This window comes from Haliotis rubra, unplaced genomic scaffold, assembly GCF_003918875.1.
Source record: "Haliotis rubra isolate DU_JTF1 unplaced genomic scaffold, ASM391887v1 Scf23, whole genome shotgun sequence".
NCBI classification, from domain to species: Eukaryota; Metazoa; Mollusca; class Gastropoda; order Lepetellida; family Haliotidae; genus Haliotis; species Haliotis rubra.
In genome coordinates this window covers 2616339-2630202 of record NW_025766336.1, presented here as the reverse complement: position 1 = coordinate 2630202, position 13864 = coordinate 2616339, and the positions used below count along the sequence as shown (strand labels likewise).

Below are 13864 nucleotides of genomic sequence, written 5' to 3'. Positions count from 1 at the left end.
CTCTCCTCCCTCCCTCTCTCTCTCCCTCTCTCTCTCCCAGCTCTCTGCCCCAGCTCTCTCTCTCTCTCCTCCTCCCTCCCTCCCATCTCTCTCTCTCTCTCTCTCTTTCCCCTCTCTCTCCTCCCTGCCCCAGCTCTCTCTCTCTTCCTCTCTCCTCCCTCCCTTTCTCTCTCTCTCTCTCCCTCTCCTCTCCTCTCTCTCTCTCCCTCCCCTCTCTCTCTCTCTCTCTCTCCTCTCCTCTCCTCCCCAGCTCTCTCTCTCTCTCTCTCTCTCTCCCTCTTCCTCCCTCCCTCCCCATCTCTCTTTCTTCTCCTCCCATCTCTCGGTGTCCATGATACGTTTATGGGTGTTTGAACGACAGTCATTGCCAGTGTCACTTCTACCTAAATACACTTGATAGTTCTGTACACTGCCGTGATGGCAGACAAATGACATGGCAGCGTTACAGTGGCTTAAGTGCGAAATAAAATATTCCTTTACAGATCTCTTCACATTTTACTTCCACGATTTTATCAGGTATTTGATAGCTAAACACATAAATCAAGAATTAGTCACAACATCGATAAAATGTAATTCTCCTTTAGTGTGGTTTAGTTGTGATTAGCACAACAATGTCGTGTATTGCTGACCTTTTAGCTTAAGAGGCAACCCGTATGTTTTAAAACTGTATTTGACTTGCCAAGTTGGTAGATATCTAATAGTGTGAACTGTGGTTATGGTGGAAATATGAATATAAGAAAACCTTTTCACTTTGGCGGTAGAAAGTATTTTCAGTATTAGCCTGGGAAATGGGTCGATTTCGCTTTACGTTGTTGTCAATACATTTCTTGAGCAAACCCTGAACTCTGGTCTCACAACGTGTGGAGCTACGGATTTTAGGCGTGTCAGAAACTGGTGGTCCTGGGTTCGACTCCCAGATTCACCCTGGTTAGGATTCAAGGTTTGTTTGAAACTACCCGTGATCCCAAATACGTAATCATATGACACGACCATCACTTCACTCGCTTGGCATATAACTGACACGATAACTCAAATACCTTTCTGTGGAGCGTTCGACCAAAATCGGACGAGTACTGTTGAAATGTTTGGTAGGGTCATTACTCCGGATCCTGTCATCTAATACAGTGTATTGGTGTTTATATCCATTACCGTGTATCACAGCTCGCCGTACCAATGCCATGTTGCCTACCAACACACGATATTTCAAGCTCGTAATCCTATTGTTTGTCTGTCTTGTTTTTTCGTGTTATTCTAACATACGTCGAATGGCCGGTACCGAATGACCTTAGTGTTTCTTCTAAGATGTAGGAACGTGGGTAGCGTAGTGGTGCAAGTGTTCATTCCTCACACTGAAGACCTGGTTCTATAAATGTATTTGTTCAACTCCGTTGCCCATTCTCACCTAATGTTGTTTGTTTGATTATTGTTTGACTGACTGACTGACTGAGTTTGGCTTTACGCCGCTTTTAGCAATATTCCAGCAACGTCAAGGCAGGGGACACCAGAAATGGGCTTCACACATTGTACCCATGTGGGGAATCAAACCCAAGTCTTCGGCGTGACGAGCCAACGCTTTAACCACTAGGCTACCCCACCGCCCTCTATTGTTTGACGATTCACTCAGCAATATTGCAGATATATGGCGGTCTGTACATTTTCTGGTCTGGTCTAGACAATCCAGTGATCGCATATCGATGTACCTATATTGATGCTGAATGTGACATAAAACCAAAGTACATACCGCCATGTTCTATAACGGTGACAATCTAACTGTGTCAATGGCGTTCCTCCTCTTCTATAATGTTCAAACTGTGCTCCAGAGAGCGAAAGTCGAACGTCTATGACCTGCACCACTTCGGCCCCTTCACACACACGCACGCACGCACGCACGCACCATCCCCCCACCCGGTGCCCCAACCCCGCACCCACTACAAAAAATGGTTAAACTAATATGAAGACGATAATGTAGTGCAAACTAATATGCATGTGTTAGAAATTGTGCTTGATATTTTTTAAGTGTTACAAGGAGTTTCGACCAGGGCGTTTCGTTTATACTTGGGTCGATGAAGGACTAACATATATTCCCATTAAACACGAGAGCAGTCGTTACCGAAAGGACAGCGGTTTCTGTTGCGTAGGTTACGTACAGCGACAGCTGACATGGAAGGTGTTGCAGTTGACTATTGTGAGGGAATTTGACATACTGGCAGTCAGGCTCATTGTTTAAGTCCATTGCGTTTGAACAGCTGATCGCATTTCTCTACAAAATTGAATTTTCCTTCACAAAACCTGCCTGATCTCCCCATGCGTGATGTGTAGCTGTAGGGTGTGTGGGCAAGCTGTTGTTATTTTACGACGGCGTTACCATGGTAACAGATGGCCACCTGGTACCCCCGGTCACGTCAACAACCGTGTGACTCGTGTCACTATCCTCTCGCCAGACCAACCGAAGACTTGAGCAGTTGAAAAGAATACATTTTTGTTTGTTTTGTGGCATATGCATCAGATGATGCTTAGATCCGTAGGAGTACAGAGAGAGAGAGAGAGAGAGAGAGAGAGAGAGAGAGAGAGAGAGAGAGAGAGAGAGAGAGAGAGAGAGAGAGAGAGAGAGAGAGAGAGAGAGAGACACACACACACACACACACACACACACAGTTATTCCACAACCACCTAGTTTGCTAGCGAGGCGGCAAGGTAGACTCACGCTTAGTCCATGAATATATATAATATTTTTATAGAAACAAATCATTCCCTTTAAACTGAAAAAGAGCCCCAGTGAGATGGGTCTGTAGCATAACAGAAAGGGCTGGTCGGGTAGTAGCCTTGCTCCAAGGCTGTGTTGAATGCTAAGCCAATGGGTGTATAGTAATTTTATTTCCAGCGCCATCCATGTTTTAAGTATTGACACGGCTTGTAATTGAGCTCCTTCACAGCTTCAGTCCAGGATTTCATGACGGGTCGTCGTGATGTAGGTGGAGTACTGACGTGAAACAACATTCGCTCACTTTGACGTGGTAATTTCCATCGCCCGTAATATGAGGAGAACCAGGTGGATTACTAGGAAACAATATTTGTATACGGTGATATCAATCTGGATGAAATATTCATAGAATCACTGCTGTTGCCGGAGATGTGACATTTAAGAAACCGTGGCCTTGTGAGCACAATGTGTCAAGAGTAGATTTGTACATCCTTAACATGACTGACTGACTGAGTGGGTTTTACGCCGCTTTTAGCAATATTCCAGCAACATCACGGCGGGGGACACCAGAAATGGGCTTCACACATTGTACCCATGTGGGGATTCGAACCCGGGTCCTCGGCGTGACGAGCCAACGCTTTAACCACTAGGCTACCCCACCGCCCCTCTTTAACAAGAGCGTGCGTGCGTGTGTGTGTGTGAATGTTTATATAATTTGTGTGTGTGTGTACATCCTATCGCTCTCTCTGTGGATTGATGTTTATATAATATGTGTTTACATCCCTCTGTCTCCCGTATATTTAGCCTCAATGAATATTTCTCGGGTATTGAATACTAAGATAAATTATTTGGAAATACCTATCTGTAACACTGGTAGTAGCATCTTTAAGAAAGAAACGTCGAAACGAGCTAAACGCAGGGAATTCAACTTTCCCTGTCATATACAAAACCAACAAGATGTCGCGCGTCCACGGCTGCTGCAGCAGCTTGAACCATCACCGCACCTGTGTGCGAGGTTGGCACTACGCTGAAAATACAGAAATATAACTGAAAACAATCCTAACGACGGACTGATTAATCTATCTAGTTGACTGAATTCCGCGTGTATTACCCAGCTATTGTCATTCATCCTTGAGTGCGTATATTTATCTTCCTCCATACTGTTGAATGCAGTACGATACTGTTACAAAGGGGTATTATTTCCAGATCAATGGCGGCAACAGGAGGTGCGAGATAGACACTGATTACAGCCACCTGTTCGATTTCTGATCGATACGTGCTAAGATAACGCTGCGCAAGCATTAGCGAGGAACGATTGTGGTAGGTGCTGTTGATGTTGCACGTGTGTGTGTTTACCCCGGCGCTGTTGCTGTTGCTGTGACTGATCTTTAAATGAACCTCTTCTCCTGTCTTCGCTGTTGGTCAATGTTGTGGACATATAGGCCAGAAGAATACCATTTGTTCAGAATGGGGAGTTAAAACTCTTAATAGCCATTGCTATACAGAAAAAAACGGTTTCTTTTTTATTTGAGAGAAACATATTAACTATTTGTGGAATAAATCAACAGATTGTAGATCTCGGTAGTTCTGAGCCCCTACTTCCGATCCCAACTTTAATTTAGATGATAATGTACACATATGTTCAACGGACTGACAATAAACAATCTTTCCGGACATGTAACTGTCTGGATTAACGATAGTCGGTGTGTTGAGTGAAATCACATTGTGACATCTCATTACTCTCGCAATAGGTCCAGTGCTTTGAAACTCCAACCTAAATCGTTTTACATTCATGTACACGAATATGAAACTTCACGGTTTACATCAAACATATGGTCAAGTACCTTTCAGGCAATCGTGTTGCTTCCTGTTCACAGTACAAAGTCTATCATTTGTCAACACCATCTGATGTGGGAGCTACACGGAAGTAGACATCTTCGACTTGCATCGTCTTCCATTAGAAGATGATTTCGCGATAAAAGTGAAATGATGGTACATGTGATGTTGACAGTAAAGCAAGGTAACTGTTAGTCCCACTTTCATTTCCAATATACATGCAAAATATATCGCATACATCGCGTAACAAAATCAAGGGATATAACCCTCATTAGGTTCGTCTGACAGCTTCCGGTAAAAGAAAACGATGTTCCCGTCAGTACATGTACCTATCCCTTTCTTCACTCGTACATCAACATCTATATGCATCTATAATCTTAGGGTGTAATTTCAATATAACTGCAGATATCATCATTGATACTTTATCAACCAATAAAATATATCTTGAAACTACGCGGTCAATTACAAGGACTGCAAGATAGATACAGGCCGTATGTAAGTATTGATTCTCCGTGGGGATGCAACAACAGAACCTGTGTAAGTGTTATAAAGGACTATAAAACCCAACGGAAGCTTCATTACGAAATACGACGATAAGATAATGGATGGATTAAATCCCATTTTCTGCTGATGGCAGTAAACACATTAATCCTAAGTATATTACAACAAATATTGTTACGTCAATGTATATGCGTCGATGACGTGCACAATACAAGTCTAACACCAAGTCGATTTCCTACAGGCACAGCACATGAAATCAATCCCTCGTTTAAGTTATGTTGAAAACATGTACAAATTGGAAATAGTTGAGAACATGACGGGAAGGAGAAGCAACATCGATCCACTGCTAGCAGGGCTTTGAGGCAAAGTACATCTGCCTCACTTGCTAGAATATCGATATGAAGCCGCTGGTATCACGGGAAATGATACCCCAGTGACGTCATGAACGACACGCATGCGTCACTAGGGCTTGCCATTCTTTAGGTAAACACGCGTTGATGATCTCCATCTAAATTCGGCGTAGTTCAAATTGATATATCTTCTAATAATACCTTGTTATCGATCAGGACATTTTATTGTCTACACTACTGGTTAAATAGAATGACGGTGTTTCAAACGAACTGGGATCCGGGGGAGGCTAATTCAAAACAAACACATTGTAAGCGTGCGTTTATAGATTCTGTACGTCGAGCACAGGTTTAATTTGATTCCTTTACGTTCATTGATGTAATGATTGGTGGTTTTAGTCGTTATGATAAACAAACATTTAATTGGAACGTTAAGTAGACCGAACGTTTGCCGGGTCAACTATTAGGGGTCAAATGGATGCTGCGAGAGTGTGTAGCCTTGTAGAAAGAATAGGTGACTTGTTACAACCAAATGATATGACGTTAGATAAACAATCCTCCCAAACTAAATGCTACTGACCATATCTTCATGTATATATTTTCTCTTAAGTATTCAGATCTACGTTTCTTTAACCTTATGTCCCTACTGTCTTCCTGACAACAGATAATACTGGGTAGTCATAAAATGCTCTTCTCAATGTTCACTTCTACCTATTTTACAGTCTAATGTATGTTCGTACTGTATATCTCCCAATTTTACAACAAAACAAGCATGTACAAGTGCGTGGATACAGTCATTTTAATCATCATTATATACTCATGCCAATAATGGTTGTCACCCCCTTCAATTTTTTTAATTGGAGGTGGGGTGTGAGGTGTGTGTGGGGTGGGGAGGGGGGTGACAACCATTATTGGCATGAGTATACAACCAACACCCTCCACCTAATTTTAGCGCGAAGAACGTTTTTATATTTATGTATGTTGTAACATTTTTATATACTTTTACTTATATTGTTTTGTTTGTATTTTAGATTATCCCAGTCTCTCATAATTCTATAAGGAATGTCTTGGGTACTGTTACCATTGTTAATATGACATCATATGTATATATTGTGTACCCTTGGTGAGACTTAAATAAACTGTCTATCTGACTCTGTCTGTCATCATCATTGGTGTCGTCGTCGTCATTGTTATTATTGTTATTATTAATCAGTTTTCCTCTCCGGCTTCATGTCTCGAAGCTGCTGATAAGCCGACTGGGCCACAGTAAGGAGATTACGTTATGTAACTGCAGGACACCAGATTGTTTCAACGCTCAATTATCTCCCTTGTTGGGTCCAGCTGCTCTTCTCCCCGGGTCGGGTGACCTCTACACCACAAACACACCTGATCGAGCATATTTAACACAACAGCTGAGGTGGATCACGTCAACTGCGATTATGAAATATTTACGTGTATATTATGATAATTACAGGAAGAATTAAATATGTCACTATCCCTACAGTGAGTAAATGTTTCACGCCCTCTGGGTGTAATTACCTGTATGTGAAAGTTTGATCTTATATCTCTCAGAGGTATTTGTTTTCATGCACAATGACGAAGTCCCAAACTCCATGTTTACCTTTCATATCCTGTACGGATTTTTTTAAAAATCAAATATGTACGCATTTTGTCATCTCTGTTAACCTTTCACGGTATCTGACTTAAGAGATCTGACATGTTCTCGGCATTGATTTCCGAAAATATAGCTGTCATTATGACAGGGTGTCGTCGAGCCCTCTCTCTCTCTCTCTCTCTCTCTCTCTCTCTCTCTCTCTCTCTCTCTCTCTCTCTCTCTCTCTCTCTCTCTCTCTCTCTCTCTCTCTCTCTCTCTCTCTCTCTCTCTCTCTCTCTCTCTCTCACACACACACACGGGGCAGTCTAGTGGTTAAGGCGTTCGCTCGTCACGCCGAAGACCCGGGTTCGATTCCCCACATGGGCACATTGTATGAAGCCCATTTCTGGTGTCCCCCGCCGTGATATTGCTGGAATATTGCTAAAAGCGGCGTCAAACTAAACTCACTCACTCACTTGCTCTCTCTCTCTCACACACACACAAACACACACGCACGCGCACAGAGAGAGAGGGGGGATTTATTATACCCACATATTACATAAACATCCATCCACAGTGAGAGAGGGAGGGTCACCCCCACCCCCACCCCACCCCACACACTTTTCAATTATAAGTGTTCTCTGGATTAACAAAACCTCCGGTAATGGCGAACATTGTTCTTTCATCCGAGTAGTGGTGGGTAGCCTGGCGATGAAACCGTTCGCTCGTCACGCCCAAGACCCTGGTTCGAATCCCCAAATGGGTTTGAAACCAATTTCAGGTGTCCCCCGCCATGCTATTGCTGGAATATTGCTAAAGCGGCGTAAAACAATCCCAACATTTATTACATACGCCTTACTACCACTTTATCTTCCACACACCGTTTCAACCAGTCAGTTTCGAAGCCTATGATGTATTGATGTATTGTGTATTCTTTCATCACACTGTCACGGTAATAAGTAATCTTTGTACTGTAACTGACCACACACAGTCTTAACTCACACCTAATGGTGCACCGCAATATGTTTGGCTGCATGACACGAGCGAACAGAATTACTTGATACTATCGGAATATACACAAAAGATTTACGCTCGGTTTCTATGGCATAAATCAATAATAATTACCGTTACACGGATTAAACGTCTAATTAGACTTTCAATAATGAGCAATCATATGGAAATAATTGGTTTTGTGATTATGTAAGAATGTTGCCGGAGATGCGTCTTGTCACCCCTCTACCCCTTTCGAGTAACAAGAAACGTGCTCATCGAACGCTTGCCACGGGGACTACTATTGATCTGAGTCTATATATAGAGGACGTTCTCTCCCCCTTCCCTCCACGTTATCTCTCATGTGTGTTCATCTCACCGCGCTTCCGAGACATCGATTCAGTCAGACCAAAATAACGTCGATTTCAGGTTATTGAAGTTGACGGGATCTTCCCATGAACTGACGTATACCTACAGGGCATATATGGTTTATTCATAATGTACAATGTAATATACACGGGGAAGTGGTAAAAACTGTCGCAGTCAAGGTATTGATTGGGTAATATTCAAATGCTTTTCATTTTAAGTGAATAAATAATACGTCTAAGAAAGTGTCTTGTTTCTGACGCAAATGCTGCGGTCAAATGGGAAAAAGTACTAACCATATGTCTCGGATACATATAAAAGTGTTGTCGTGTATCGTCATTCGACTCACTATGTTAAATGGTGAGTTTTTGTAACAATACTATTAATGTTAGCATTGTGACATTGATAGCTTATGAAATATGTCAATATATTATATTTGTAGGTAGGCGTACATTAAAGTCAGCCCTGAATAGGTTTACGTGGTAGATTGCCAGCCCATAGTCTTTCAGAGCATATTCACGCAAACAATTCTCCAGCTGCTACTATGAACATTGCCAGAAACATGAATGAGACCGCATCACGACGCCGCTATCACCGCGGGAAGATATAGTCCCTTGTTTACAAACACCCGGCACAAGTGTGTAACACACTAATTGTTAAAAACGGTATGTGGTAAAGACAACAAACAAGTAATTGGTTATGTCTACAAGTGCAGAGCACAGGTAACTGATTTAGGCTATATCTCGGATTCACTGATCCAATATCCCTACACTCATGAATATTCATAGACAGGACTGCTTTAAATAGCAGAAAATCTCTGTGAAGCGTATATTCCTGTTTGTCGTGTGAACGGTACACTCCGTTCAGCGTCGGCTGTGGCAACACTCATCGCCAACACGCTTCAACGCAACGTGCTCAGTGTGGACATTTCAAAGGAGTGTAGCAGACGACATATTGTTCACTTTCCAACTTTTAAAGGTAAGTGTCATGCACTATTTCATCAATAAAACAAGACAGCCCTCCAACCAGGGCCTCAACCGAAACATATGGCAGTTTCATAGCATGGGGGTTGCACTTGAAAAGGAAAGAGTATAACTTCTTAAGAGCTACCAAAACTGACTTATAAATGAAATGACAACTTACGTGTAGCATTGCATGGCAATGGCGAGAGCCTAGAATGGTAAGTTATTATTCTCCGGCCTTACATGGCACCGTATGTTCACATGCTGTTGGCATTACGTCTCCTCTGACGTCATAGAGTGCTATATTTATGCCTCTATCGCCTTCGTGTGCCTTCATACACCCAAGGAGGCCCTGTGCTGTCAGAACGCACAGTGTACGACATCCTATCACCTGTAAGTATTGCATGTTCGTGCCCCAGGCGGTTTTAATATAGCAAGTTTGATAGGGGGTTAGACAAGGTTGCTCGATCAGGGACAGAGGCTTAACTTGACAGTTCTAAACTTGTTAAAAAAATAGAAGCTTTTAAAACAGCCCTGTTCTCATCGGCGAGTTCACTTTCTTTATCGGTGTAAATGATTGTTTTGCTGTCCTATTTGTGTCAGTGATAAAATAGAATATGTCACGACTTAGTAACTCGAGCCGTTTATCTTTCGTCTTTTAACTGTCCACATATGCTTGGATGCCACGCAGTGGTTCTCTTGTAGCGGATTTAGTTGGATTCCGTTTTCGCCACATGCTACATGCTGCCTACCTGCAGGTTATAGCAATACATCCGACACACCTTGGTTTAGGATGCAGTTTCTGTGCTGTATCTCCACGTGATACCATCTGTAACAAACCGCCCTCGCATAGCACAGCTTGTCCCAGTGGGAACTGGCCATACACGTTATCTCTTTTTCTTCAGCATATACGTACGAACAGTGTAACATGCTGTTACAATGTCTGTTAAGACCGTTTATATTCTGAATATTATATATGTACGTACACATATAATCACGCTGATGGTGTGATTTTTTTCGACGCAGCTGGTTATAACAGTTAATTAGTAAGGACAGTAATTAACTCAGCAGGGTATTGATTCTGTGTGGTGCTCGGCATTTTCTTTTAGCATGTTGATTAATTCTGATGTTGATAAGGGCAATCAGACCCAGTGAGAGTTTATGTCACGTGGTGTCTATTCACATTTCGCTAAATAGTTCATGTTATCGTATGTAGCATATGTTCCGCACTCAATCGATGGCCAGCCAGATTGTATTTCCCCGTCTATCTCCTTAATATTCAGGTACGTCCCAACCGAACATATGTGTCCACCTAGGCATTTTCGAGGAAAATACATGGTTATTTCTGCAGTCAAGTATAGGTTGTGAATACTCCGATGGCATGTTGAGGCATTTAGCTATTAACTTTAACTGGGAACACATGGCCGCTGACATATGGTTCTAATGGAATTTTGACTTAACAAGTGCCATATCAGCATAAATTTAACTCGTCTTATGCTGACGTAGATTTCAGTCCACTCATGTTCTGAACGTGCTCTTGTAGTATGGTGAGGATAAGAGTGAAGATACACAATTGGTGATTGCGTGTACCGCTGACGTGTTGTAATGTCGTGGTGTTGTAGCCAACTACGAATGCCGGTGTTGGCTCTGCCGCTGTAAGGGTTAGTGCAGTGATATGCGAGCGGGCCTTGGTAACCCGTGAGGGAGGTTTAGTTGACATAGGATCCAAGGCCAAGTGTTCATTCCTCCTGATAATACTCTCACTTATCTATGGAGGATGGGGTTGTGTTGCTATGAGGCATACTTTCCCATTCACTCGCACGCTTGTTACATGTGTTGTATATATTCACGGTGAATTGGCAGGCGGTAGTTGGCAATGGCCTCTGCTGATGGATGATCGTCAAAGAGGATAGCTGTCAGGAATTAGATTGGTTTACGTGAATCTCGTTGGACTTTTTTCTCTGTCCTTGTTCAGGGTCAGACAGTTTCCCTTTCGGGCCCAGATTGAGCCCGTGATTGTAAATCGCTGTATGTATGGGTGTGTATTGTTTGTTACATATTTAACAATTTCGATGGATAGTTTAAACGCTTTTTACTTTACCGTATACTTCAGGATTCTGTTTTTGTATTTCAGATTTGAGCATCAACTTACTGAAGAGAGCTGCTTGAACCCGTAAGGAGAAACCTTTTTATACCTGACACAGTGTGATATAGACAGTGGTAACGATGCACGTGGAAACGTCAGTAGCACTCAACTTCGTCATTTCGTATCTTTACAACAAACTCCCACGAAGGCGGGTCGACATGTTTGCCGAGGAACTCGAGAAGGGGCTCAAAAAGAAGTTTGAGGGACACTGGTACCCGGATAAGCCCTTCAAGGGATCAGCCTACCGATGCATCCGTGTAAATGGAGAAAAGGTTGACCCTGTCATCGTCATGGCTGCTTTCAACTCTGGTCTGGACATCGAAGAGGTCAAGGGGTACCTTCCAGCGGAGCTGACCCTTTGGATTGACCCATCCGAGGTATCCTACAGGATCGGGGAGAAGGGGGTCATCAAGATTCTCTACAGTGACAAGAAAGAGGAGGAATCTGAGACTATCGTGGATAGGGAGGTACAGGCTGCAAGCAAGGGGTTCAACCCCGAGGCACAATGTTTCAAACCCATAGACTCTCTCTCGTCATCTCTCACTAATCTCAGCCTTTCGCCCTCCTCTCCCAACTCTTCAGGCGGCTGGAGCACATCTACGTCTCCTTCCACAGCTCTCTTCAACTCAGCCAGCCCTGTCCCGACGCCCACACCGACGCCAAATTTCCTCCAGAAGGAGGGAGGCAGCAAGCCCCGTTTCACAGCTGCCACATTCGCACAAACCAAGTTTGGTTCCACTAAGCTGAAGACGCACGTGAAAAGGCCAACAAGGTTGTCACCAACAGAGTTTGGGAACTTCTTCAGACAGAGATCTACGACCCCGAGCTTCACTCCACCGGCCCCACAACGTCCCCGATCCTTGTCCCCCAGGGACCCCCGGGTTGAGTTCCTCCTTGACCAGCAGCAGCGCTTGATCCAGGCCAGCCAGTTCACCCAACAGTCTCCAGGGGCCTTCCTGGGAGACCTCTACCGTCACAACTCCCCAAGCCATCTCTCCCCGGGGGCCCTCAGTCCTGGCTTTCCTGACCTTCTCTCTACTAATGCTTCTCTGAATTCCATCTCTCCCGAGGGCCACAAGACATTCATGGACGGCCTGGGTCTGGGTTCTTCTCTGGCCTACCCAAACCAGCTGCAGCACCTGCTGGTGGCTAACTAATCCCGTTTCCTCTCACTTGCAGACTGTGTTCGACTCTGATCGTGCTGGTATCAACCAGGGAAATTGTCTTTCTATTTATTGTGGCTGTGAGGCTAGCGAGGCAGAGAAAGGACTCTTTTTGGAAAAACTGACGACACACAGGCTGTGAATATCCAATGACTATCGTGAGTTTGATCAATTCATTGCTGGAGACGGTACAATGTTTGTGCTACATTTGTACTGTGAGTATGAACCTAGTCATTGTCAATATTTCCATACACAATGTTATGTAAATTTGGTTCCACATGAATTTGTACAGCGATGTTGAGAGAGTATATATTCGTATTTTCTCTATAACTGGTTCAAATCGGGTACAAAGGCCGTATATCTTTTGTATGTCATATGAAGATTCAAAATGGACGCTTACTTTTTGTATTCATATATATATTATATAATTTCATAAATTAGCTGTCTATATATATGAGCATATGGTTATAGTTTTTCAGAGAGTTTATTTGTACTGGATATCAATGGTAACAAACTACTCCCCCGTGGCAAATAAGTTGATTTTTTCTACCGAATGTGCAATAACACATCTATTGAGAAACTGAACTCCATGCTTAAGGCATAGTGGATCAAGTTCACACTTGTAATGTTTATACTGTTACATATTTTTAAGTTTGTAATAAAAAAGATTGATTTTTATTATAAATGATGCTTGTGTTTTGTATTGGTACAATGGACACCCAAAGGCCTGAGACTTTGTATGTCTCTATACAATCGGTTGTACTTTCAGTACAAGCGTACAGAACTGGATACTAACACAATAGTACAACTTTAGCTGCGATATGATCTTAGGAGTGAGAGGTGAATTTTTTGTACACACAATTGAACTTACATGCCTGTGGACATTTCTGTATGAAAATAATTTTATCGGTCCGTGTTAGAGCTGTTAAGGAAACTGGAATCAATTTATCTAGCTGAGAACCTATAGTAAACTGCTCAATTAAGATACTTTTAGAAAAACATCAACCTGAAGCTGTATCAAATCGGTAATATCAGATGGAAATAGAGGACGTCAATAAGACACAGTATGTAGCGTTCAGCATTGAACACACTCTTTATATGTCTCCACAGGGTCTCGTATCGATAAATGGTAAGCGCACTGCACATTGCATAATGTCTTGTCTCTCCTCCTCCTCCTCTCCCCCTTCCAGTCTATGCTACATCACATAGGCAGAACCCTCTGTGTACTGAACGGACGTACAAGAAAGTCGATACGTCA

At 42.9% G+C, this 13864-nt stretch overlaps 1 protein-coding gene across 2 annotated transcripts; it reads left to right on the top strand.

Moving 5' to 3' along the window:
* Nucleotides 1-9157: 9157 nt before the first annotated feature.
* Nucleotides 9158-13291, top strand: LOC124277995 (protein Tob1-like). Of its 2 annotated transcripts, none has more exons than XM_046713722.1 (2): nucleotides 9158-9313; nucleotides 11432-13291. In XM_046713722.1, the coding sequence occupies exon 2, from the start codon at nucleotides 11524-11526 to the stop codon at nucleotides 12598-12600; it is 1077 nt and encodes a 358-aa protein (XP_046569678.1). In that variant the 5' UTR covers nucleotides 9158-9313; nucleotides 11432-11523; the 3' UTR covers nucleotides 12601-13291. The 2 variants fall into 2 exon arrangements, with proteins under 2 accessions (XP_046569678.1, XP_046569679.1); XM_046713723.1 differs by lacking the exon at nucleotides 9158-9313 and adding an exon at nucleotides 9593-9690.
* Nucleotides 13292-13864: the final 573 nt, after the last annotated feature.

What these genes read in the sequence shown, in the direction of transcription:
- LOC124277995 (XM_046713722.1), top strand. Translation starts at nt 11,524, where the DNA reads ATGCACGTGGAAACGTCAGTAGCACTCAACTTCGTCATTTCGTATCTT.